This window comes from Brienomyrus brachyistius, chromosome 4 (genome assembly GCF_023856365.1).
Source record: "Brienomyrus brachyistius isolate T26 chromosome 4, BBRACH_0.4, whole genome shotgun sequence".
Lineage (NCBI taxonomy): Eukaryota > Metazoa > Chordata > Actinopteri > Osteoglossiformes > Mormyridae > Brienomyrus > Brienomyrus brachyistius.
The window spans coordinates 20,119,988-20,144,829 of record NC_064536.1 but is presented as its reverse complement, the minus strand read 5'-3'; the positions used below and the strand labels follow the sequence as shown (position 1 = coordinate 20,144,829).

The window sequence follows — 24,842 nt, the reverse complement described above, 5'->3', positions numbered from 1 at the left end:
GCGTGTTATTGATTTAAGTGTCACTGCAGAACCGCGTTTTATATGTACAAGTATAACGCAAAATGTGCGTCATGACAGAATTAGGTGGCGGCGGGAGCTTGTCCCCTTTCTCTTATTGTTACTTGTTATTAAGTGACATGGATAATATCCCCAAAAATCCTACGCCGTGTCACTGAGTCCGTGTTCATTTCTGCTTAGACCGCTTCCGCGTTTGATGTGCAGCATTTCCTGTTTGTAAATGAAAGTGAAAGTATTTTAATGCTGGACTCTCCATTTTGTCAAGAAACACGGATAAGATTCTGTTTTGCAAGGTAAGATTTTAGTCAACAGATACAACGTAATAAATAAGCTATATTTGGGAGTGTATTGTATATGTTAGCGGATGCTATATACTGTTTCTCAAACCAGTCCAGCGACACCCCAGACATACATATGTGTCTGTATGTATGTTTGTATGTACTATGTTTACTCTTCGTGTTCATAGAGGCCCCAGCAGGAGCCATCTGGTCTAGATCGGCACAGAAATGGGGGGAGCTGCTTCTGAAATACCCCCCCCCAGCGGAGTGTAAAACAAAGAGAACTGAGAGGTAAGACAGAACCTGTGAGTTTGTGCTGTTTTACACACGGTCATAAAAAATAAACATTCCAGCATTCTCGAAAGAGTGAGTAATCAGTCTTAACTTAATTCACTTCCTCGAGACTTAACTGATTCAATACCGTGGGGTACATTATTTATGTTTATCATTTATTTAGTTTATGAAATTTAATTTCCTCCAAGTATTTACATTTAATTGTACTCCCTGGACGCGGTCCTCTGCTGCCACTTAGCGCTGATTCTTAAATTTTTCACATAATTGGGGCGCGAGGTGATTTTCTGAATATGCGCTAAAATAAAGTTTATATTTTATATATTTTTTTATTGGTAACTTGGTGAAATTTATTGTGAGGATCACAATTTAAGGCTAAATTTATATAACATTAAGCAACTACAGGCAAGTCTAGTAATGGAGGCTGTAACAATGATACTAAACCTTTCATATTGGGATCTTCATTTTAGGTGAGACTTTATTTTACATTAAAGCTAAATGTAAACAAGCATTTTTGCATGAAGAGCTTCACAGCATAACAAAGTAGATGAAGACAGAGCAGAAGGTTAAACAGCTGAAGGTTTAATGTGACCCTGTCCACATTATATGAATTATATTTATATAATGAGGATCTTTCCTCTCACTGTCCACAGTGTCCTGATGGAGAGAGCAGGCTCACCTGCACCCAGCTCTGTTTCCATGAAGAGTGACAAGTCAATGGACCGACCAATCTTATTCAGAGAAGAACGTTTTCCTACAGATCAAAGGTAAATATACATTTAAACATTGTTTAAAACACTCAGACTCTCAGTCAAATGACATACAGGCACATACAAGCTAATAGAAAAAAATTCAACTTTGAAATGTTAACTCATACAAATCCCATTGTCTTTGAAAATTTAAACAGAGGTTTTGTCTGTCTTCTGTATAAATCACGTCTGAGGTTAAACTGAGGATCACTGTAAAGACTGACTTCTTGTGAGCAGGAATTAGAAGGTAGATTGAAAAGTAAGTTTTAAATGTCAATCCTCAGCATGCAGCTGGAAAACAGCTACTGCTCTATATTGATTAAGCATGACTGGACAATAGATTGTCTTCTGGGATGGATGTTTCTGCTTTGATAATAAATAGATTCTCATGGGCTCTTTAGCTCTGTTCAGACTGGGGCTTCAGTTTGAACATGTTTAATGGAACAGAGCCTGTTACTAATTAGCTAGTTATCATGGGATCGGCGGATGGTGCAGGTGAGGAAAGGATGACGATCCACAGTGCGGCTCCAACATGACAGGGGTTTATTTATAACAACACAGAGCAGAAAATAAGGGAACCACGAGGGGTCAAAAGGCCATAACAAATGTACGGTACTCCATGTAGGGAGCAGAAATATGAAATACAGGTATTTTATGGGTCCCACTGAAATAAAGGTAGCTGATCATGAAAAAGACCTTGGTGTGTATGTTGATGCTTCCATGTCCCATTCTCACCAGTGTGTGGAAGCAATAAAAAAGGCCAATAGGATGTTGGGGTATCTCCAGGTGTGTGGAGTTTAAGTCAAGGGAGGTAATGCTAAGATTATACAATTCCCTGGTGAGACCTCACCTAGAATATTGTGTGCAGGTTTGGTCACCATATCTTAAAAAGGACATTGTGGCTTTAGAAAAGGTGCAGCGTAGGGCCACAAAAATGATTCCTGGTCTTAGAGGAATGTCATACTTGAGCTAAATCTGTTCAGTCTCAAGCAAAGGAGACTGAGGGGGGACATGATCCAGGTATATAAGATTCTAACAGGTTTGGATGCTGTTCAACCAAATAGTTACTTCAGCATTAGTTCAAATACACGAACTCGTGGCCATAGGTGGAAATTAGCGGGAGAACATTTCAAACTGGATTTAAGGAAGCACTTCTTTACACAGCTTGTAGTCAGAGTATGGAATAGTCTTCCTGATAACGTAGTGCAAGCTGAATCCTTGGGTTCCTTTAAATCAGAGCTAGATAAGATTTTAACAACTCTGAGTAATTAGTTAAGTTCTCCCCAAGCGAGCTTGATGGGCTGAATGGCCTCCTCTCGTTTGTATAGTTCTTATGTTCTTATAACAACAAAACAGAGGGGAACACTAGTAAAGAACAGGGCAACAGGGAGCAGAACTAAGGGAAAAATAACTACACAGGAATTCAACACACACAGAAACAAAGCACATGATCAACAGCATGTGATACAATGACTAATTGAGGGAACTGACCACAGGCAGGAACTAAAATACACAGATCATGGGGACTAACAAACGGCAGGTGTGAGGACTCAAAACAATCAGCCAATCAGAGCAGACACTGGAAACAGGACACAGGTGAAATTAACTAACAATTAACAAACAGAACTAAGGAGCTATGAACCTGGGACCAGGGACAACACTTGTGAGAGAGAAGCTGACTAGAGGAATATTAACTCTTAATTCTTTTAAGCTGACATTCTTGGCTGTCAGCTGCATAACACTCAGGTACTTTTGCATTAGTTGCACAAATATACAGTTTCAAAGCTGATTACAAAATATCCCTCTAGTCAGTTTTTCTCTCACACTGGACAAGATCCTACGGAGCTGCCAGAGGTCACACCAGAGCCTGGGCCTGCTGGGAACCTGAGGTGCAGCCCAGCGAGAGACAGGAAGCCCCTGAGTATTGCAGGCAGTCTAGTGTTAACCCTGGAATCAAGGGACAGAATAAATCCCTTTGGGGTTAAGCGAGCTGCTTTTGGAGCCAAACGGGGAACAGGAGTGCTGCTGGGGGGGATGTCATGCAAAATTAGTATATTGTTATATTATTATACATTTTATTGCAATGAAAATGATAATATAAGTGGTTTGGTGTGAACATTTGATCTATGTATATTTTTAGCAAATAAAAATGATAAAAATTAGAGATCAGCTGGGGGTCCCTAAATTGCAGGAGCCAGGCTGTCCCCTCCCAGATTCCAGCCCTGGATAGTTATGGTAATTAAGTTGAAATCTGTTTGAAATCCTGTGAAGCCAGTGAATGTCATTGAGTGACTGGGAGCTACATGCCAAACCGTCTCTCCTGGCCGCTACCTGCTGTCTCTCTCTGCTGCCATTAGGTGTCACTGCCTCTCTTATACTGTCATAAACAAGCTGATGTCAGGAAGCCAGTCTAATGAAATAAGCTCAGAATGTGGATGGCAGTTACATCTATATAAATAACGATATGATGCTTGGATATTTGTGTTTTATTCACAGGGACCGAGTGAATAGATGTAGTTCACATCCACATAAAGGAGACTTATCATCCATCTTCAAGGTGTGCATTTATTATTGAAGTATATTTTTTAAATTTTATCTAAATTGACATATATCTTCTACAGATGTACAATAAGTAGTTCATCCTATCAAAGAGATGATATTTACAACTAATGCTACATTCCATTTACCTCATATGTCAGAAGCCAGAGCTGTGAATGACGTCACACCCAAGTTACCCTCATTCCAGTACAGCAAGTCGGAAAGCCATTTAGCAAAACCAGGGACCTGTTTCAAAGAGCAGAATTTCTTGCTTAGCCAGATATCTTCTTGTATTTAATGTGCCCCAGTTTACATGGCCTTCATCTTCATTCACTTATATTTAGCCCAGACTACTTTAAATCTGACAAGTTATCCGGCTAAGAAAGAAATCCTGATTTCTGAAACAGGCCCCAGTTGTATTCAGGTTAATTGTTAGTTATTGTTAGCAATACCAGTTCATAACAACACATTACATGATATTTGCACATAAAAACACCATAGCAACAGAAAGCGATGTGTACAACCATAATACATAACTGCTAATAAACACTATAAAACTACAGCTTTAACTTCTGTTGATATAAAGTAGCCATTTTGAATTCTGAGTTCGGGGTTGTGGTGGTTCCCCCGACTTCACGAGTTGGAATTCCGACTTCAGGGTTCCAGTTGAAATTTCACACTAGGAAGACAAATGTCCAAGTTACAAGTTGAAATGGAATGCAGCATAATTCACAGATGAAGTTATAAACAGATACGGTGCAAAGAGTGATAATAATTAAACTGTAACTGTTCATTTCAGTTACTGGAGAAAAAAGCTCAAAGGTTTCTGAAGGATGAGCTGATGAAATTCAAAAGGTACCTGGATCAGAATGACCCAGAATGCTCTGAGCCTCAGCTGGAGGAGGACAATGACCTGGACAGTGATGGTCAGATGCAGAAGACCTGTGGTAGAGAAGGAGCTCTGAAGATCACACTGTACATCCTGAGGACCATGGAGCAAAATGATCTTGCTGACTTACTGGAGAAGAGTAAGACCTGTACCTCATTCAGTGTGTGTTTGATTTGCCACAGAGAACTAGTTTATTAAAAATGTGTTACATTTCAGTTTATCATTTATTTAATTTAATTTGGCTTAAATGAGTTTGGCTTTTTTTGAAAAGCTCTCATTTCATTTCAGGGCATCTTCTGTCACAGTATCAGCGCACAATCAAATGTAATCTGAAGCAGAAATTTGAGTGTGTATTTGAAGGGAAAGCTAAGGAAGGACAGCCAACACTTCTCAAAGAGATTTACACAGAACTCTACATAACTGAAGGGGGAGCTGGAGGAGTCAGTGATGAACATGAAGTGAGACAGATTGAAACAGCATCCAAGAAAAGGGGAACAGAAGATGCTACAGTCAAGTGCAATGATATATTTAAACCCTTATATGGGCGTGTGACACCTATCAGAACTGTACTCACAAAAGGGGTTGCAGGTATCGGGAAAACAGTCTCTGTGCAGAAAGTTATTCTTGACTGGGTAGAAGGAAAAGCAAACCAGGACATTCACTTCATATATGCTCTTCCTTTCCGGGACCTGAATTTGATTAAGGAGGAATACAGTCTGATTGATCTGCTTCACCACTTTGTCCCTGAACTGAAATCGCTTGAATCCACTGAGCTGTGTAGGTACAAAGTTTTGTTGATCTTTGATGGTCTGGATGAGTGTCGCCTTCCTCTAGATTTTCAGAAGAATGAGAGCTGGTTTGATGTAACAAAGAAAACATCACTGGATGTGCTGTTGACTAACCTCATTAAGGGGAATCTGCTTCCATCTGCTCTCCTCTGGATAACCTCCCGGCCAGCAGCAGGCAATCAGATACCTCCTGAGTGTGTCCACCAGGTGACAGAGATACGAGGGTTCAGTGATGCCCAGAAGGAGGAGTATTTCAGGAAGAGATTTAGTGATCAGAGCCAGGCTAACAGGATTATCACACATGTGAAATCATCAAGGAGCCTCTTCATCATGTGCCACATTCCTGTGTTCTGCTGGATTTCAGCCACTGTCCTTGAAAGGCTTTTTAGTGAGACTGACACGGGAGAAATTCCAAGGACTCTGACTGAAATGTACACACACTTCCTGATCTTCCAGGTGAGCTTAAAAAATGACAAGTATATGAAAAACTATGAAACCAAACTTAAGGAATACAGCAAGGAATTCCTTTTGAAACTTGGTAAACTGGCTTTTGACAGCCTTGAGAAAGGCAATCTCATATTTTATGAGCAAGATCTGACAGAGAATGGTGTTGACGTCACTGAGGCTTCAGTTTACTCTGGAGTGTGTACAGAAGTCTTTAAAGAGGAGTATGGGTTGTATCAGGAGAAGGTGTACTGCTTTGTGCATCTGAGCATCCAGGAGTATCTCGCTGCTTTATATGTGTTTCTGTCAAACTCATCAGCTGACCTGCTAAAGACTGCAGTGGATCAGGCATTAAAGAGCAAGAATGGACACTTGGACCTCTACCTCCGCTTCCTCCTTGGCCTCTCAACAGACTCCAGTAAGATTCTGTTACAAAAACTACTGGGAGAGACAAGACCCAGCTCACATAACATTAAGGAAACGGCCCAGTATATCAAGGAGAAAATTCAGGAGAATTTATCTGCAGAAAGGACCATCAACCTGTTCCACTGTCTGAATGAACTGGGTGACAATTCTCTAATAGAGGAAGTACAAAGATACCTGAGTTCAGGAAGTCTTTCAGCAGCAGACCTCTCACCTGCACAGTGGTCAGCTCTGGCCTTTGTGTTACTGATGTCAGATAAGGAGCTGGATGTGTTTGATCTGAAGAAATACATCAGATCAGATGAAGGTCTTCAGAGGCTGCTGCCTGTGATCAAGAAATCTAGGACAGCTCTGTAAGTGATCTTACATACGTCTGTTGCTAAAGAAGTACAGATGTTATTCATGATACTGCTTTTTTATATCATCACAACAATTAGAGTGTATTTATATGGACACCTAGAAATTCTTTTTCATTCTGGATACTACAGGATATGTATATTTTTTAACATTCTTGGTGTGGTGTGTGGTTCAGTGGGTTTGGACTGTACCTGTGGTCAGAAGGTCACCGGTTTAAATACCTGGCCGGCAGAGTAATGCTGGTTTTGGGCCCTTGAGCAAGGCCCTTACCCCCCAGCTTCAGGGGGCTGGATGCTGGCCAACCCTGCACTCTGACCTGTATGTGTGTGTCAGAGAGAGCAAGATCAGAGAGGCGACAGCACTATTTTACCAGGGGGATGAATAAAGCATCGCTATTTCATCCCTATGTGGCAGGATTGATAATTGTCTGATTAGTGTTTTGGAAATTTAACAGGTTCTCAGTTACAGCAAAACAGAAAATAAAGATTTCAGTCATGGTGTCAGCAATTCAAAAGTCATATAAAAAATGTAATTAAAATAACTTAAGCCCTTCTTGACATTCAAATCGGGGGCGGCATGGTGGTGCAGTTGTTAGCACTGTTGCCTCACACCTCTGGGACTTGGGTTCGAGTTTCCGCCTGGGTTACATGTGTGTGGAGTTTGCATGTTCTCCCCTTGTCGTCGTGGGGTTTCCTCCGGGTACTCCGATTTCCCCCCCACAGCCCAAAAACATACTGAGGCTAATTGGAGTTACTAAATTGCCCATAGGTGTGCATGTGTGAGTGAATGGTGTGTGAGTGTGCCCTGCCATGGGCTGGTCCTCCATCCTGGGTTGTTCCCTGCCTCATGCCCATTGCTTCCGGGATAGGCTCCGGACCCCCCGCGACCCAGTAGGATAAGCGGTTTGGAAAATGGATGGATAGATGGATGGATGGACATTCAAATCCCACATAAACATGTACACTTACACATATCCCAGGCAGGAACTGAACCCAAAACCCTAGAACCCCTGGGTCGGCTGTAGTGCTGATCACTGAGCCCCAGCACTGCTCAGAGCTTTATAAAAATACTTATGCATATATTACAGAGTCTCAGGGTAACTCACCCTGTAAGGTCATTAAACAGCAGGTTTGTCTCGGCTGGGGAGTGTCAAGTAAAAACTATTTATGTTTCTGACTAAGACAAATAACAGCTATATGCTACATGTGTTATTGTACTTAAAATGTTTATTTTGATATTTTATTTGATATATCTGTGTGTGGTGTATGTATTTATATCTTAACATGTTTCCTTTTCCAGGCTGGACAGCTGTAGACTCACAGAGACATGCTGTGAAGTTTTGGCTTCAGCTCTCAGATCAAACTCCTCTCAGCTGAGAGAGCTGGACCTGAGTGACAATGAGCTGCAGGATTCAGGGGTGAAGCTGCTGTCTGCTGGACTGGGGGATTCACACTGTACACTGGAGATACTGAGGTCAATATTACTGCATATTCCACACTGTAATGTGTAATTGATGAAAGCTTCATTGAAGTCGTCAGATTTACATAAAAGTAATACTCATAGTGGTGAGGTGTTTTAATTTATTGGAGAGATATTGTCTGTCTCTCTGCAGGCTGTCAGGCTGTAGAGTCACAGAAGAAGGCTGTTCGTCCCTGGCTTCAGCTCTGAGGTCAAACCCCTCACACCTGAGAGAGCTGGACCTGAGCTACAATCACCCAGGAGACTCAGGAGTGAAGCTGCTCTCTGCTCTCCTGGAGGATCCCAGCTGTAAACTGGCGAAACTGAAGTGAGTAGAGAGTGTGTGTCTGTCCTGCTATAGACTCGTGTATGTGGAGAAAATGCAACAATCAAATAAATGGATACAGCAGCACTATGTCATTCTGCTTCTGCTATAGTGTGGACCACAGTGGGGAGTGCAGGACCAGACCAGGGTTCCATAAATGTAAGTTTGTTTGCATGTTTTTATTCTTAACACTGTCAGTCCTACTTTATGAAAGCATTAACACAATTATTGTGATGTGTGTCTGCTTTTTTTATTTTCATTTGTTGGGCTTAAAGATGACGACTTTCTTAAATAACAATGGGAGTCTGGGAACTTCTGTAGTAGTACTGTTTTGAGATTTGTTAGTATTGTCCTAAGACAGCACCTGTAATCTCCCCAAACTGGCTGTGACACCGAACGTCTCCTCAGTCTGCACTAGTGATGGGAATTTCGGCTCTTTTTAGTGAGTCGGATCATTTGGCTCAGCTCACCAAGTAGAGTCGGCTCTTCCGGCTCCCAAATGACTTCATTTTATTACTTCTGCTTTAGTCAGATTCAGCTCTGTTTTGACCTGTGATTGATATGTGTACTAAACTTTATCCATCCATCCATTTTCCAAACCGCTTATCCTATTGGGTCGCGGGGGGTCCGGAGCCTATCCCGGAATCAATGGGCACGAGGCACGGAACAACCCAGGAATGGGGGCCAGCCCCAGGGCACACTCACAACCATTCACTCACACATGCACACCTATGGGCAATTTCGTAACTCCAATTAGCCTCAGCATGTTTTTGGACTGTGGGGGGAAACCGGAGTACCCGGAGGAAACCCCACGACAACATGGGGAGAACATGCAAACTCCGCACACATGTGACCCAGGCAGAGACTCGAACCCGGGTCCCAGAGGTGTGAGACAACAGTGCTAACCACTGCACCACCACACTGCCCCTCCCATCTACTTTTACATGGTTATTATACAGTATTTGTTGATATAACCTAATCGTGTTAGTTATATTCAATTACAATAAAGTGAATTTAATCATATTACATTATTAATATTACTGAGTTACTCTTCGGGTAGTGCTGAACCAGGATATGAATAGGATGGCATAGGAAGCCTTTATTGTCAGTGTACAGGTAACAAATACAATATACAGGCAGAAATTTAAAAAAACATACATATTCAGGGGAGGGGAGGGGAGGGGAAAATCCCCCCCCCCCACTCCACTCATCAGGACTACATTTCATTACATTTTAATCATACAGAAAATTTCTTTTTTCCCTGTGTTTGTTCAGCTTGTCAACCCCACGATGACATGGGGAGAACATGCAAACTCCACACACACATAACCCAGGTGGAGACTCGAACCGAGGTCCCAGAGGTGTGAGGCAACAGCACTAACCACTGCACCACCATGCCGCTCACACAAGCCCACTCATTTATGATATATATGAAACTTCAGACAATAAAAAGGGTTATACTGATTAAAAAGCAGAGATTTTACCTTTTTCCTCCTATATCTCAATCATACATCACAACTTAGACACTCTCATTACTTACTCTCTCATGACACATACATTTAGGGCCTCTGTTCATTCAGCCTTACCTCTGGTACCAGTGCCCACTTCTCAATTATAAATGGCACATACACGTTGAGGGTTCTGGGGAGGGGCCGAGCTGACACCAGCTGTTGGATGGCAGGGGGTGGTTGGCACCGTGCCCTTCCCCTGTTTTAAAAGCACTTTAGAACAACACGCACCAACACCACATCTGAGTGGGCGAAGGGGGGCATGAGGTATTTTCACACCCCTGTTCACTGTTTGCCATCTGGAACTGGCGGCTGAGAGGAAGAACTGGCCGTCCGGTCGGGGTCTGGGCTGGTGGGCTTCTCGGCTGCTGCGGGGTCCGGGGTGATTTTCTGGTCTCCACGCCAGAGGAAAAATAGGGGTCCATATAGAGTATATATGGGGAGTGAGAGTGTGTGTACAGAGTTCATTTCTGTGTGACTCTATGTTGGGTGAATGTGTGAATATTTGTTTATGTCTGCATGAGGGTGGGAACGTATGCTTCTATATGTGTGTGTCTGTTTGTCTATACACATGTGTCAGGTTGGGTCCTAGACTCCACCAGAAATAACATCTCGGGCTCTATTTCCCCTCGCCACACTCCCTGCCGGTGGATGGGGCCCCCGGCTGCTGGTGCGATGGTGGTTCTCACTGGCTCTGTCGAGCTCCTTGAGGGGGTTTGGGGTGGCCCTTGGATCTCTGGGCCCAGGGCCTGGTCTGCCCTGGTGTGGCCGGCCCCCTGGGGCTCCTGCACTGTGGCTGCTGGATGGCCTCCCTCCGGAGCTCTCCTCTGCCCTTTTCTGGGTGAGGGCTGCTATTCTCCCTGCGGTGGTCCTCAGGGGGCTCCCATGCACTGGGGGCCTCTGGATGTCTGGGGCCTAGGTCTCCTCCATGTCTACTTCATGTCCTGGGGATGGGGCTATGGCTCCCCACACACACTACTAGACATTTACATGGAGAAACCTTATGAACATCAGCGCGCTCACACACACAGGTGTGCACACAAGTACCCGCAGACACACACTGCCTTGATCGGCTGTTGCTCCTTAACATGTTCATAGTGATTCGTACAGATGTTGGTTGTTTTCTCTCATCAGCAGGTATTGAAGCAGATTATCTGTGTTTTTTTTCTCTCTCTCCCTCTCTCTCTATCTCCCTTCTTCTCCGTTTTCTTCATTCCTCCGCAGGGGAGGGGATGGTGGAGGGAAAAAAAAAGATTCCTCCAGCACACAGTGAGCTATCCCAGCATGCAGAGCGACATGGGCGAGTTTGTATAAAGCCAAAACCCTGGATAGAGGGGTTCAGTGAATGAGGAGGTGAAGCTGTACAGGTGGGTCAGTCCATCAGAGGAGACTCTGTAGAAGGACAGAGTACCAGCCGCCCGGTCCAGATACACTCCTACTCTGCGGGAGCCTGAGGGCTTTCTGGGTATGTCAGTCTTTTTATTATTGTGCCGGACAGAGTAACTGTCAGGAAGGCAGTGCAGCGTCCATGACTTGTCATTGGCTCCAAGCTGACAGTCATAACTCCCTCCTTTCCTCCCAATTCCTTTATAAGTCACTGCTATCCAGGCTCCATCCCCACTCCACTCAGCCTCCCAGTAACAGCGACCAGTCAGACTCTCTCTGCACAGAACCTGGAAGAACCAGTCAAATCTCTCTGGATGATCAGGATATGGCTGCTGCTTTGCCCCCCCTGTCACCTTCCTGTTCCCCTCTGACAGAGACAGGTATCTGTTTGCTGTGTTGGGGTCCAGCGTCAGCTGGCAGGAGTCTGTAGGCAAGAGGAAGAGCGATTAATCCCATGACGAAGCCCAGCATCTCCATCATTATCACTGTCACACCTCACACACTCACTAACACAGAACTCGCTCCAATACACACATTTTATTCCCAATATACTCATGTATACTCAACAAGGGTGAAGGATTTTTTTAAAGATGCAGAGCTATACCAGAATGTATTAAACTGTTACACTCTCGCACAAAGACATTACGAGACGATATAAAGAATTTGTAAAGAAGTTCCAAGACTACAATTTTTATTTCTGAAACCAGTAGACTTTACACCGAAACCAGCCCGTTTTGTAAAAAAAGAGAAAAAAACTGACGAATTAAGTGATTTTGCAGTGTGTGTTTTTGTGGATCTTTGGATGTTGTCTAAAATCACACACAGAAATTCACTTGAACACAAACATGCAAATCCATCTACATACAGAACAAAACAGACACAGACACACATACATCCCAGTAATTGTGTGAAAGGTACTATAAACCTGTATTAATGATATTAAAAGCAAATATGTGAAACCTGTCTACCCAATGCTATGGTTAATGATATGGTATAATCACTGCCTCAAGTGATATGGAACCATCGGGCACGGACCTAATTGTTGTACATGTTGGTAGTTATGGCTCAGAGCTGCTAAAAAAGAACTTCACACATCTCATGGACATTCTTCAGCATGTCCCAGCCCAGATATTTGTGTCAGGCCCAATCTCCACCTTAGGGAATGGGATTGAACATATTAGCTGCTTGTTAGCATTACACCTGCCTTTCCTCAGCATGCAGTGCTCATAAGCCGAGATTCATTGACCATTTACCATTTTAACCTGTTTTGGAAGCAACAAAAGTGTTACAGGATGGATGGGACTCATTTAAACAGAGTGGGGACCCATATGCTTATTGCAAGCCTAACATCTACATGTTTGCTGAGATTATGGAACACTATAAAATCTCTTATCAGAATTAAGCAGACGACACACAGCAGTATATTACAGTGTCCCCATGTGATTATAGTGTCACGTGCAAAGGGGGGGGGGGGTGTAGATATCTGTTTTCTTTCTCCCCCCTTTCCCAGATCTGTCAAGAACAGGATCACTGCTGCTGACTGTTAAGCCCTATCCATCTGAAATACAGGGCAACCCATGATTGGTGCTCAGTGTTCCAGTGGAAGATCTAACCAATCCCGACTGGTCTGTTCCTGATGGGAGGGGCCTAGCATTCAGAAGCTGGCTGTGTCTATGTGTCTAGGAGGGCAGATATGGTTGTGTTGTTAGTCTCATTTGGTGTCTTTGATACTCTCCTCCTCTCTTCTGCAATCCCCCCTTGCCCCCTCACCCCCTTGTGAAACTGAACAGGTAAGAAGTGTGCACACATACATTAACATGTAGGTCCTCTCTCTGTATGAACACACTGGGTTAGAGGGCGAGTGCCACCTTCTGTATTTATGTTCGGGTGGGTAAGCCTAGTGTAGTCTGGGTTTCATTTTCTATCTTTGGTTTTAGTTATAATCTTTACAGGGTAGGGAAGAGCTGTTATGTTTTGTTAATTTCTTTCCTTTGACGCGTCCATGTTCTTTTCCCTGGGTCTGGCCCATCCTCCTGTGTTCCCAGCACCCAAATCCCTGTATTGGTTACCACTGTTGTATTTTATTATATGTGTTCATATTAAAATATTGTCCCAACCCATATCCTAGGGTTTAGTGTCCCTACTTGGTTTCATCGAGTTAGTAGATCTAGAGCCTCCCTATTCATCCTAAGTTCATCCTGGCACCTAATTGGTGGAATGAACTCCCCCTAGATGTCCGAACAGCTGAATCCTTGACTGTCTTCAAGCGACGACTCAAAACTTTTCTTTTTCAGAAATACCTGACGTAGAACTTCTATATTCTTACTCGACTCTTTTTCTGGTGTGTGTTTAAAAAAAAAAAAAAAAAAAAAAAAAATCTGCACTACTCAATGGAGTTCTCAAAGATAGTATTCATAGCTTGGGTCCTTGCAGAGTCTCAAAGCACTTATGTAAGTCGCTCTGGCTAAGGGCGTCTGCCAAATCCTGTAAATGTAAATGTAAATGTAAATGTAAGTTCACGTCCCATAAAACTGGCTAGACCTGAGCCAGGGATGTAACATGTAGTCCGTTAAATTCATTGAATAAGTGCCTGGAATGAACCAATGAGTGGATATGGCAGAATTTTCTACAACTGAAGAGGGAAAACACTGAAATATTTGTTTTTGGCTCCAAGAATTCTTGACACCAAAACCTACAAATCAAGCCAGAAATCTTGATGTTTTTCTGGACTCAGCCCTAAATTTCAACAGTCACATCAAGACAATTATGAAATCAGTGTCGCAGGATTGATGCCCGATCGTCCAATCTTTCCATGTGCCATGCCCCCCTCGTTAACTTGATGTGAAATCCCAATGTTATCAGCTGTTTCTTGTTGTTTCATTAAGTCCTGTGCATTTATGTCCATGTCAGAGTATGTATCCTCAGTTCCATAGTCTGTTTTGCCTCGCCTTGTCGATGCTCTACGATAAATCCCTCGTTCTGATCCCTCGTCCCCCTGCTCTTACTTCTGCGATCTCAAACATGACATAAAGGGTCTCGGGCCTAAATACATTTCTGATTTCCTTGAACATTATGAAGCATAGAGACCCATGAGGTCATCTGGGAAACATTCACTCAGTGTCCCAGAATGAAGACCAAGCAGGCTGAAGCAGCTTTTAATCTCTATGCTCCCTGTCTGTGGAACAAGCTTCCTGAAGACCTGAGGTCTGCTAACACTGTCAGCTCATTATAATCAGGGCTTAAAATGTTACTGTTTGCTGCAGCTTTTCAATAAATTAAATCAGCAGTGGTTTAGTCATATGCTGCCTCTACAATGTAAATTCTTTTTAGTTAATTATTTACTTGTTTGTTTGGTTTTTCGGCTTGTAAATCTTGTAAATCAACAATGAACATGTTTGCAAGTCCTGCCCCAAAGTTCCAAAGTACCAATAAAGTACCCCGGCTGCTTTGGAACTTTGGTTACTGGAACTCTTGGTACTGGTACTTGACAGGAAGTCAATGGAAAAGGGAAAGTACTGAAAATACTATACCTGGTGCAGTACAGCGGTTTGAATAAATTTCCCTTGTATTGCATTGGATTCAAAGGTTTTTGACATAAACAGCTCATGTAAGTGTAGAAGGCCAAGAGGCAGCAGGAGAGAGAAAGAGAAGCTCCCCTAGTGTCATGACCTGCACATCCAGTCCTCGTGTGGCCACGCCCCCTGATCATCCACATGTGCTTCTCCGATTGTGATCACCTGTTTCCTGTTATTTTTGGCTTGTCTTGTGTATTTTAGTCCGCGTCTGAGTCCGTCTTCCCCAGACTTGTCATTAATGTTAGTTCATCGCCGTCTGCCCCGTCTTCCCCGTTTCCTTCAATAAAACCCCATATCCTGCACCCTTGCCTGCCGGCCTCATCCTTACCCGCTACCTGCCTGCCCGTCTACCCAGCGATCCTGACACCTAGCAGTAGAAAATAAAAGACAATAAAACACATTCCACCTCATACAGAGAGAGAGAGAAGCGTGTGTGTGAACAGACTCACATTGTAAGAATTCTGCTCTGGTCCTTGGCACTAATACTGGTAGGACGGCGTCTTTGGTAACTAGAAGGAGACAGAGAGAAACAGGGATGTGAGTAAAAGGAATTTACTTGTGGGAGATGCACTTCACTCACTGTGGAGACACCAGCAGGAGAGTACTCTCATTATGAGGGACAATAACAGGCAGTTCAACAAGCTGCAAATCATTGTAAGTTACTCATAATACAGATTTAGGGATTCTGTAATGCAGAAGAAACATGATTCATGTGATCTGGGCTTTGCAGCCTGTAGAATGTGGAGCTCTTTCACTGGTTTTTACAAAGATTTAAACATTGAAAACTGAATCGGATTTGGTCACACAAACGTGAGAATGACTGCACTGCACACTCTCTCTGCATGGTCTGTGTTAACATGAACAGACAGGAAAATGTATTTATTTATTAACCTGTATGATGGATCTCTGCTGTTTTCTTTTCACACACATTCTCCAGTTGATCCTTCAGCTCAGAAACCACCTTCCTCATGTTCTCAAAAGAGCAGCGTGGACTGACGGAGATTCTGGGTCCAAATCCAGCTTCAGGGGTGACAGGAAGACCCTGGTACCTCTACAGACACACAGTCTGATTAAACAGCTTCATCATAACAAATGTGTATGGCAGTCTAATTAACAGGACCAATAACATCTGACAAATGACAGACTAGCTGAAATACAAATGAGAACATGCATCCATTTGAATGCTCTGGTTTTTTTATTGCCAAAGTAGCTGTTCTGTTACCTGGAGGAAATGGATGTGATCCTCTGTGTGTGAAAGCTGCTCCAGCTCAGAGTGTCTCCTCTTCAGTTCATCAATCTCCTGCTCCAGTCTCTCCATGTATTCTTCAACCTGATTCACTGCAGCCTTCTCCTGATCTCTGATCAGCTCTGTCACCTCAGACCGTGTTCTCTCAATGGAGCTTATCATCTCAGTGAAGATCCTTTCACTGACCTCCACTGTTGACTGTGCTGAGGTCTGTTGGTGACACAGGGAGCAGAGGACGATAAATTACAATTGGCCCCTTTTGAGACTCCAGAGAGCCTCATTGTACAATAGAGATGTGAGCTGACAGGAGGTATAAAAACAGCACAGGGCTGGGGTTTGGAGCGTCACCATGCTGGATGCCTCAGGTACTGAAACCCAGCCAGCATTGATTGGAAATGATCACTCATTAAGCTCATACACTGTCAGCTGCAGGGATTTGGCAGAGACTGGTGGCTGTATGGGGCAGGTTGGTTGTCACCACTGGATTTCAGTTTAATATGTGACTTTTTGGGGTTGATTTCTGTTATACTGGTGTATGAAACTTTGCCATTTGTTAGTAAGAATATTATTTAAAGGTCATTTGAAAAAGACCTTTCATTTAGATTAGCCCCCTGTTCAGTACCTTTGTCCCACTCCTGTGGGAAATCCCTGACTCATTATAACTGACGGTGAATTTAATTTACCATAAACCTCTCAAGTCACCCATCTATGGAAGAAGCTCAGTTCACGCCTGAAATAGTTCTTACAAGCCAGCTGTTATCTTCTCCTCAGGTTCATACTCACTGTGACTGAGCCCACAGCCTCTCTCAGCTCCTGCAGCTCCTTCTCTCTCACTTGAATTCTCTGCTGAAATTCCGTCTGGGTTTCACCCATATCTTTCTACATGTAGCAAAATAATGATGAAATTAATTTGTTTTATTGAAGGTGATCATATTCTTTAATCATCCTGTCCAGGGTGGACCCCAGCCTTGTGCCCTATGCTGCCTGGGAAAGGATCCAGGTGCTCCCCATGACCCTGACCGGGATAAATGGTTAGGAGATTCTCCTCTGCCCTCTTAAAACTACCACAGTCTGGGTGTTTTATGTTTACTGCACCATCCTCAGTAAACTCTACACACTGTAGTGTGTGAAAATCCCAGCATGGAGGCGATTTCTAAGATGCGGGAACCACCATGTTTGAAGCTAACAATCGCATCATATTTAAAAGCTCTTATCTCACACATCTCAGCCGATCAGATGCTCAGCCAAACAATAAGTGATCCTCTTGACCTTGTTTGCTTGCTGCATTCAACTGTAGCCACATGATTCACTGTTTGATGGAGTTTTCGGTAGAAAATGTGAACTTTTTATACTTTATAGTAACATCTTGACCCAGGTTTGCCCCATTTAGAATGCAGTCACTGATATAAGTGAAGTTGCTAAAATTTCTCCTTAATCAGTTATAGGATATATTCAGTAACGCATTTCTTTATCAAATCAGACTTGATCTATGAACTCGCACGAGTTAAGACAAAAAAATTGCACTTATAAAATTCATCATTTATATTAGAGAGTTTCTGTCCTGACCTGTATGTCTGCCCTTTCTGCAGCAGCTGCGATTGTATCATGCCCTCTGTGTTCAAACGCTTCACAGGAAAAACAGATGCACTGCTTGTCGGTACGGCAGTAGCTCTCCAGGGGTTTGTCATGGAGGGAACAGACCTTGTCCAGCAGATGTCCAGTAGGATCAGCCAGCTTGTGCTTCTTAAAAGCTGGAGACTCATAGTGAGGTTGGAGGTGAGTTTCACAGTAAGAGGCCAGACACACCAGGCAGAACTTGACTGCTCTGCATTTTCTCCCAGTACAGAAATCACACTCCACATCTCCAGGTCCAGCATAATGGTCAGTGGGAGTAGTTGATTGTATTCCTGTCTTCTTCAGGTTCTCCACCACTTCAGCCAGGATGGTGTTTATACCCAGAACAGGTCTGGGTGTGAAGGTCTCTCTGCACTGAGGGCAGCTGTAAACTTCAAGATGATCCTCCTGATCCCAGCAGCTCTTAATGCAGCTCATACAGTAACTGTGTCTACAGGGAATAGTCACCAGATCCTTCAGCAGATCCAGACAGATAGGACAGCTTAATTGGTTCTGATTCCCTGTGATACTGGCTTCAGCCATTTTACCACGATCACTGATAGAATTCAGTTTAGTTTTCTCTCAGTTTTCTATGTGTGAGAGTGGGAGGAGCTTCCTGCTTCTCAGGCTGCAGTAGGTGTGGTTTTGTGCTGAGGCCAGATTGAGAAGAGCAGTTTGAACAAACTCCACCTTCCTGCCTTAGGAAGGAGAGTCAGGTGAAGAGGTTCAGAATGACTATTAATTTGCCACCAGAAAGCTTTTCAGGATGTAACTATGTGTAGCAGGAGAAGGAAACGAGGTGTGTGCCTAATTAAGTTTTGGAGGGGAGTGGCCAATCGGAGAGGGCGCTCAGACTATAAGGGTTACCCTGGCACCAATGTTCTAGGCTCCTTGTCGGCGGTCACCTTAATTGCTGGATCTCCTGTTCGTCCGCGGACATCTTACCTTGGTGTGTTCAGCCCGGTACGGTGAATATTACAAGCTGCAGTAGAACGGTTGACGTTGGGGCTAATACGGCTGGGTTTTGAGTCCTTACCTTTTATTATTACAGGGTCCCGTGTGTTGTGGCGTGGGGTTGACAGCTGCTTCATCTCGCGTGGAACTACTGCTGCTCTGCCTAGCGGCGACTGTGCCCTGCTCTGCCTAGCGGCGGCTCAGCTTTACTTTGCCTTATTGCTGCTGTCTAGTGACATTTGCACCGTTTCGCGCTTTGCGCTTCCGGTTTGTCCATACTCTGTCTAGCCTATAGCAGGGTGAGTCGCAAGCGGGTCCATAGCTGGGGGCAGGGGGGTGTGCGTGCCCACATGAGTGCGAGTGGGGGTTGGAGAGTCTGACTGGTCCCCCGCTTCCTAAGGGTTTGTGTTTTGTTTTGATTGTATTATGTTTTGTTGATACATTTGTTCTGTTTTGAATGGGATTTTTATTGTGTATTAATGTAATGGTTTTGTATTTTATTTGTTTCTTTTAGACTGCAGTGTTTTCTTTGGGTTTTGCGTGATTTTGTTTGGTTTGCGGTTACGTCTTGTTTTTTCCCTCCTCGCTTGTGCCCGCCCGACTCTGGCTGTTCTAGGTCCCGGCGCCCAGCCTTAGATCGGCAGGAAGTGGCTGCTGGCACGCGGCGGTGCTCCAAGCTTACGGTGCTCGGATCGACTGATTACTCTTTTTATGGTTTTACTGTGTAATAAAAGTGTGTGTTCGGAACAACGTCTCTCCGCTGTTTATGGTGAACGGACCAGTGTGCCTTTGCCCGGGGATAGGGCGATGTAACTTTCTCTGGGTGTAATACCTGGGGTGGCGTAGTCGGACTAACGTGTGGCTATTGGTACCATTGTTTGGTACTATTTGGCAGTATTTCTCTCACCACCACTCGCCACAGATAGGATTCAGTTTAGGTTTCTCTCAGCTTTCTGTGTGTGAGAGTGGGAGGAGCTTCCTGCTTCTCAGGCTGCAGTAGGTGTGGTTTTAGACTGAGGCCAGACTGAGAAGAGCAGTTTGAACAAACTCCACCTTCGTGCCTTAGGAAGGGGAGTCAGCTGACCAGGTTCAGAATGACTATTAATTTGCCACCAGAAAGCTTTTCAGGATGTAACTCTGTAAATTTATTTTAGTTACTACTAAGTTAAAACATCAACTACAAGACCAGCTTTAGTTAAGCTCAGAAAAAGAATGATAATATACTGGACAAAATATCCAACAAATTTAAATAATCCCCTCATGAAGTATACAGTATACAGCACATTATAGGAAGCACAGGGCATAAGGCAGGGACACCCTGGATGGGATGCCAGTCCATCACAGGGCAAACACTCACTCACAGGCTGAGAATGAAATAGGCACTAATTCACCAAACTGCATGATCTTGGACTGTGTGAGGAAACCTGAGGAAACACAAAGGAACACAGGGAGAACATTCAAGCTATACACGCAGAACCAGAAATGGGAACCAGACCCACATCCCTCTAGATGTGGCTACAGTGCCACCTACCAAGTCACAGTGCTGTCTGACAGGGCACATCATTTCAGGAGGCACCACTTGTGTGCACCTGCAAGCAGTACACCCTCCTGTCACCTGGGGGCGCTGTTTCACATTTACTTGTTGCCACAATAATAATAAGTCAAGGCAGCAGGTGCAGTTTGTGTGGAATCTGTCCTACAGTGATGAAGCTTTCGGGTCACGGCGCAAATTTGGACATTAAATCATCTGGACATTAAATCTTCAGTAACATGTAACGAAATAATACAGCATGTCCTGGAGGAGCTGTGCTTTGTACTGCTACCCTCCATATGAGTGCTGGACTTCACTTCGCTGTAGGTATTCGAGTGAATGTTGCGTATTTCACCCTGTTTCTGTACCTGTACATATTTCACTTATTAGCGCCATGATTTAATCGCATCGTGTCGTGGTATTTTACATATACATTGTACTTTCCATGTAGGCCTACATGCATTTAGTCTGCGCTGCCAAATAAGGATGTGCAGAGAGCCGAATAACCGTATTTGTATTGGTATTTGTTAAGGCAGCAAAATTATTTGTCTTCGAATCAAAGTGGAAATAGGTGTAACAATCCAGTTTTTGAATATTTGAATATTAAAGTGTTGCATTATTTGGGGCAGCATGGTGGTGAAGGTTAGCACTGTTACCTCACACATGTGGGACCCGGGTTCGAGTCTCTGCCTGTTACATGTATTAACAATACTCCTTAATCTATTCTTATTTCTAACTTTTAGAGACCCATACCAACTTAAAAAGGAGAAGGTCAAAATAGATTCAATAAAACAAAAATAAAACATCTTCATAAAACTATTGTCTACCCTAAAACCTCTCAGCTTACGATAAAAATGCATCCTTTGGGCTTTCTTACATATTGCATCCGCCTGATACTCAATTTATTATCAAGTTCAATACCAAGGTATTTATAATGCTGCACTACTTCAATCCCCTGATCATTAATAATCACTGGGGAAGTGACCATGGGATTCTTCCCAAAATCTATGATCATCTCTTTTGTTTTTCATGTATTAATGTCCACAAACGATGACTTGCACCAACCAAGAAATTCTTCCACAACAGGACCATGGTCAAGGACCTTTCTGTTAAGAAGAGGCACAATCACAGAGTCATCCGCAAACTTCACAACATGCCGCCCCGCATACTGACTTCGACATTCATTAGTATGCAGCACAAATAGAAGTGGAGAAAGAACGTAACCCTGAGGGGAACCAGTGAAGAGAAAAGATCATCAGATAAAACTCCATTCACACTCACACGTTGTGATCTTCCAGTTAAGAAGTCCATCAGCCAACCAATCAAGCCAGGATCAAGATTATAAACATTCTCTAGTCTACCTGCTAAAATATGCGGCTGAATACAACTAAAAGCTGAAGAAAAATCTCTAAAAATTAGTCGCACAAAAGTATTGAAACCTTCTAAATATGCAAAAATCGAATTTAATAAGGTGGCCGTTGCATCTTCCACACCCCTACCTGACGTGTCTGCAAACTGGAGCGGATCCAAGGCTCCATGCATTTTATTTACAATTGCACCCCTCACAATTTTCTCAGGTGACTTCATCACAAGAGAGGTACGTGCTACAGGCCTGTAATCCTCCGATAATTTTGGAGCCTTGTTTTTTGGCACCGGTACAATTATAGAATCTTTCCAAAGGCTGGGAACCTTATGAAGATGAAGTGAAAATATAACAAAATATATCTGCCAACTGTCCTGCACAGTGTTTAAGAAAACAGCCTCTAATTCCATCAGGACCAGGACTTTTCCTTTCCTTTATATTTAAAAAATGTCCACAACCACCTTTTTATCGATATATACACAATTGTTCCCCGGGGCAATATTTTTAAAAATTGCTCTTCTTTAAAATCATGACAATTAAAACGATTGTAAAAAGTATTTAATTCATTTGAAAAATCTAGATCGGATTGGTGGATGATCCTTTTATACCCACCCTTGATCGGATTAACGTGAAAAGGCTTAATATGGTTAAATGTACCAAAACAGGGACCAGTAATCACCAAATTTCTCACAGACATATCTGGTCATAAAGATTTTCACCTTTTCTTTCAAATCCAAAATATTAGGAATATGCGCTTTATCTCACATTAAGCCTTTTCCATCTCCGTTGTAAGACAAAAGAAAGCATTAAAAAAAGACAAATAAATGTAATGGACTGTAAGGTGTTCACATATTTAGTTTTTTAACTTATTATTTGCAGACGCCCCCTTCTGGCTACAGGAACCTCCATGTAGAAAACCCCCTGACTTCCAATGGACCTCCATCCAATCGCCGTCCCTTTAGTTATTGTTCGCCTGCATAGGAGGTGCCTAATGTAGCAGACCCCCCCTGGAAACTAACGTGCTGGATGAGGAGTTTTTAGTAGGCAGAAGGGGCGAATGTCGTTGTACTATTTAAGATTTAGAATTTAAGAAGTTTCTGCGTTCATTGGTAGGTATGGTTCTATATTTCTGTGACTGTTTCCCGAGTAGTCAGTTACTGCGTCAATCTGTGTAATTTCTTGTGGGTTTTTCCGTGTGTCATCAGTGTAACACCTAGCAAAATTATTAATAATTTTAAGTTTATCATTCTCCATCAAAACTTGTCAGTATACTAAGTAATGGAGAATTAAATTCACCTGAAAAATAATATAGATTTGTGGTTGATATCAGTTTTAAAGTAACGGGCATATTTAGAATCTGACGATCAAGGACGATGACGGATGCTTCAGTGATGTGGATATAGTTCTGAACATCCTGCTTTTGTGAGGCTTATTCAATTCAGGTTCACTCTCAATATTCAAGTCTAGGCTAAAAACACACTTGTTTAGTCGAGCTTATAGCAGGGGTGTCAGAAGCATTTTGAATGTGGGTGGGGGAGGGGCACACTGGCATAAAGCTAATATTTTATGTTAAATATTGGGGGGGGGGGGGGGGGTCCAAACGAATAATTATGAAATGTGAAGGGGACACGCCCCCCTCAGATTTAATGGCAGTGGCGCCCATGCTTATAGGGACTTTAGTTCTAGCTCTAGCTAACTGCTCACTCCCAGTCAGACCTGTAGTGTGAGGTGTAGAGCTGGGTGGGGATCGGTGCCATTGGCTTTGGATGAACTGAACTGTCAGTGCTGTCACTCTAGCTTCACACCCTCTCGTGGAACTGCAGTGCTGACGTTTCAGGGACCCCTCATGCCTGCATTCCCACCTGCCTCTCCCTCCTATTTATGCTGCCATAGCCTTATCTGCCAGAGCTTACATAATGCATTCATCTAACCGTTTGTACTGTCTCTAGTCTCCCCTAATTTTGAAAATTGCACATGTTATTTCCCTTACCCCTCCTGGACTATGCTGCCTGGAGACCCCAAATTTTCAAGATATCCTGCCTACCTGACTACCTGAGACTACCTGTTATGCCCTTCTGGCGAGTTTGTCCGTCTGCCAGTGATGCCTTCCCTGTACGCTCTTCTGCTTGTGACGCCTTCTCCGTACGCCCTTCTGCCTGTGACGCCTTCCCTGTACGCTCTTCTGCCTGTGACGCCTTCTCCGTACGCCCTTCTGCCTGTGACGCCTTCCCTGTACGCTCTTCTGCCTGTGACGCCTTCTCCGTACGCCCTTCTGCCTGTGACGCCTTCTCTGTACGCCCTTCTGCCTGTGACGCCTTCTCTGTACGCCCTTCTGCCTGTGACGCCTTCTCTGTATGCCCTTCTGCCAGTGACGCCTTCCCTGTACGCCCTTCTACCTGTGACGAATTCCCCGTACGCCCTTCTGCCTGTGACGCCTTCTCTGTACGCTCTTCTGCCTGTGACGCCTTCTCTGTATGCCCTTCTGCCAGTGACGCCTTCCCTGTACGCTCTTCTGCCTGTGACGCCTTCTCCGTACGCCCTTCTGCCTGTGACGCCTTCTCTGTACGCTCTTCTGCCTGTGACGCCTTCTCCGTACGCCCTTCTGCCTGTGACGCCTTCTCTGTACGCCCTTCTGCCTGTGACGCCTTCCCTGTATGCCCTTCTGCCAGTGACGCCTTCCCTGTACGCTCTTCTGCCTGTGACGCCTTCTCTGTACACCCTTCTGCCAGTGACGCCTTCCCTGTACGCCCTTCTGCCTGTGATGCCTTCTCCATACGCCCTTCTGCCAGTGACGCCTTCCCTATATGCCCTTCTGCCTGTGATACCTTCCCTCTATGCCCTTCTGCCTGTGATACCTTCCCTCTATGCCCTTCTGCCTGTGATACCTTCCCTGTACGCCCTTCTGCACGTGACGCCTTCCCTGTACGCCCTTCTGCCTGTGATACCTTCCCTGTACGCCCTTCTGCACGTGACGCCTTCCCTGTACGCCCTTCTGCCTGTGATGCGTCCCCTGTATATCCTTCTGCCTGTGATACCTTCCCTGTACGCCCTTCTGCACGTGACGCCTTCCCTGTACGCCCTTCTGCCTGTGACGCCTTCTCCCTACG

General features: G+C 43.9%; 2 protein-coding genes and 1 long non-coding RNA gene across 6 annotated transcripts in view; 2 read left to right on the top strand and 1 right to left on the bottom strand.

The window, feature by feature from the left end:
- The window catches only part of LOC125739605 (NACHT, LRR and PYD domains-containing protein 12-like), a 728,681-nt gene that overhangs the window by 550,344 nt on the left and 153,495 nt on the right, over positions 1–24,842 (top strand). Inside the window, exon 9 of one of the 3 annotated variants that reach the window (XR_007397214.1) lies at positions 8,671–8,717. The exons of 1 other annotated variant lie outside the window; for it this stretch is intronic. Coding sequence is in view for 1 of the 2 variants with exons in the window: in XM_049009881.1 (XP_048865838.1) it covers positions 5,666–5,758 (93 nt within the window). In the remaining variant the exon portion in view is untranslated. Of the gene's footprint in view, positions 1–5,665; positions 5,759–8,670; positions 8,718–24,842 lie in introns of all 3 variants that reach the window. One more of the 3 variants, XM_049009881.1, reaches the window with a different exon arrangement.
- LOC125739619 (tripartite motif-containing protein 16-like) overlaps positions 9,634–24,842 on the bottom strand; it is a 56,984-nt gene continuing 41,775 nt past the window's right edge. The window contains exons 1-6 of one of the 2 annotated variants that reach the window (XM_049009913.1): positions 17,840–18,430; positions 17,057–17,152; positions 16,250–16,483; positions 15,919–16,078; positions 15,477–15,536; positions 9,634–11,876 (exon numbers count right to left, since the gene is read on the bottom strand). In XM_049009913.1, coding sequence (XP_048865870.1) covers positions 11,341–11,876; positions 15,477–15,536; positions 15,919–16,078; positions 16,250–16,483; positions 17,057–17,152; positions 17,840–18,430 — 1,677 coding nt within the window. In that variant the 3' untranslated portion in view covers positions 9,634–11,340. Of the gene's footprint in view, positions 11,877–15,476; positions 15,537–15,918; positions 16,079–16,249; positions 16,484–17,056; positions 17,153–17,839; positions 18,431–24,842 lie in introns of those variants that run through there. The other variant, XM_049009912.1, reaches the window with a different exon arrangement.
- On the top strand, positions 18,668–19,737 carry LOC125739661 (uncharacterized). Its single transcript, XR_007397228.1, has 3 exons — positions 18,668–18,850; positions 18,939–19,140; positions 19,458–19,737. It is a non-coding gene; the product is annotated as an uncharacterized LOC125739661 (long non-coding RNA).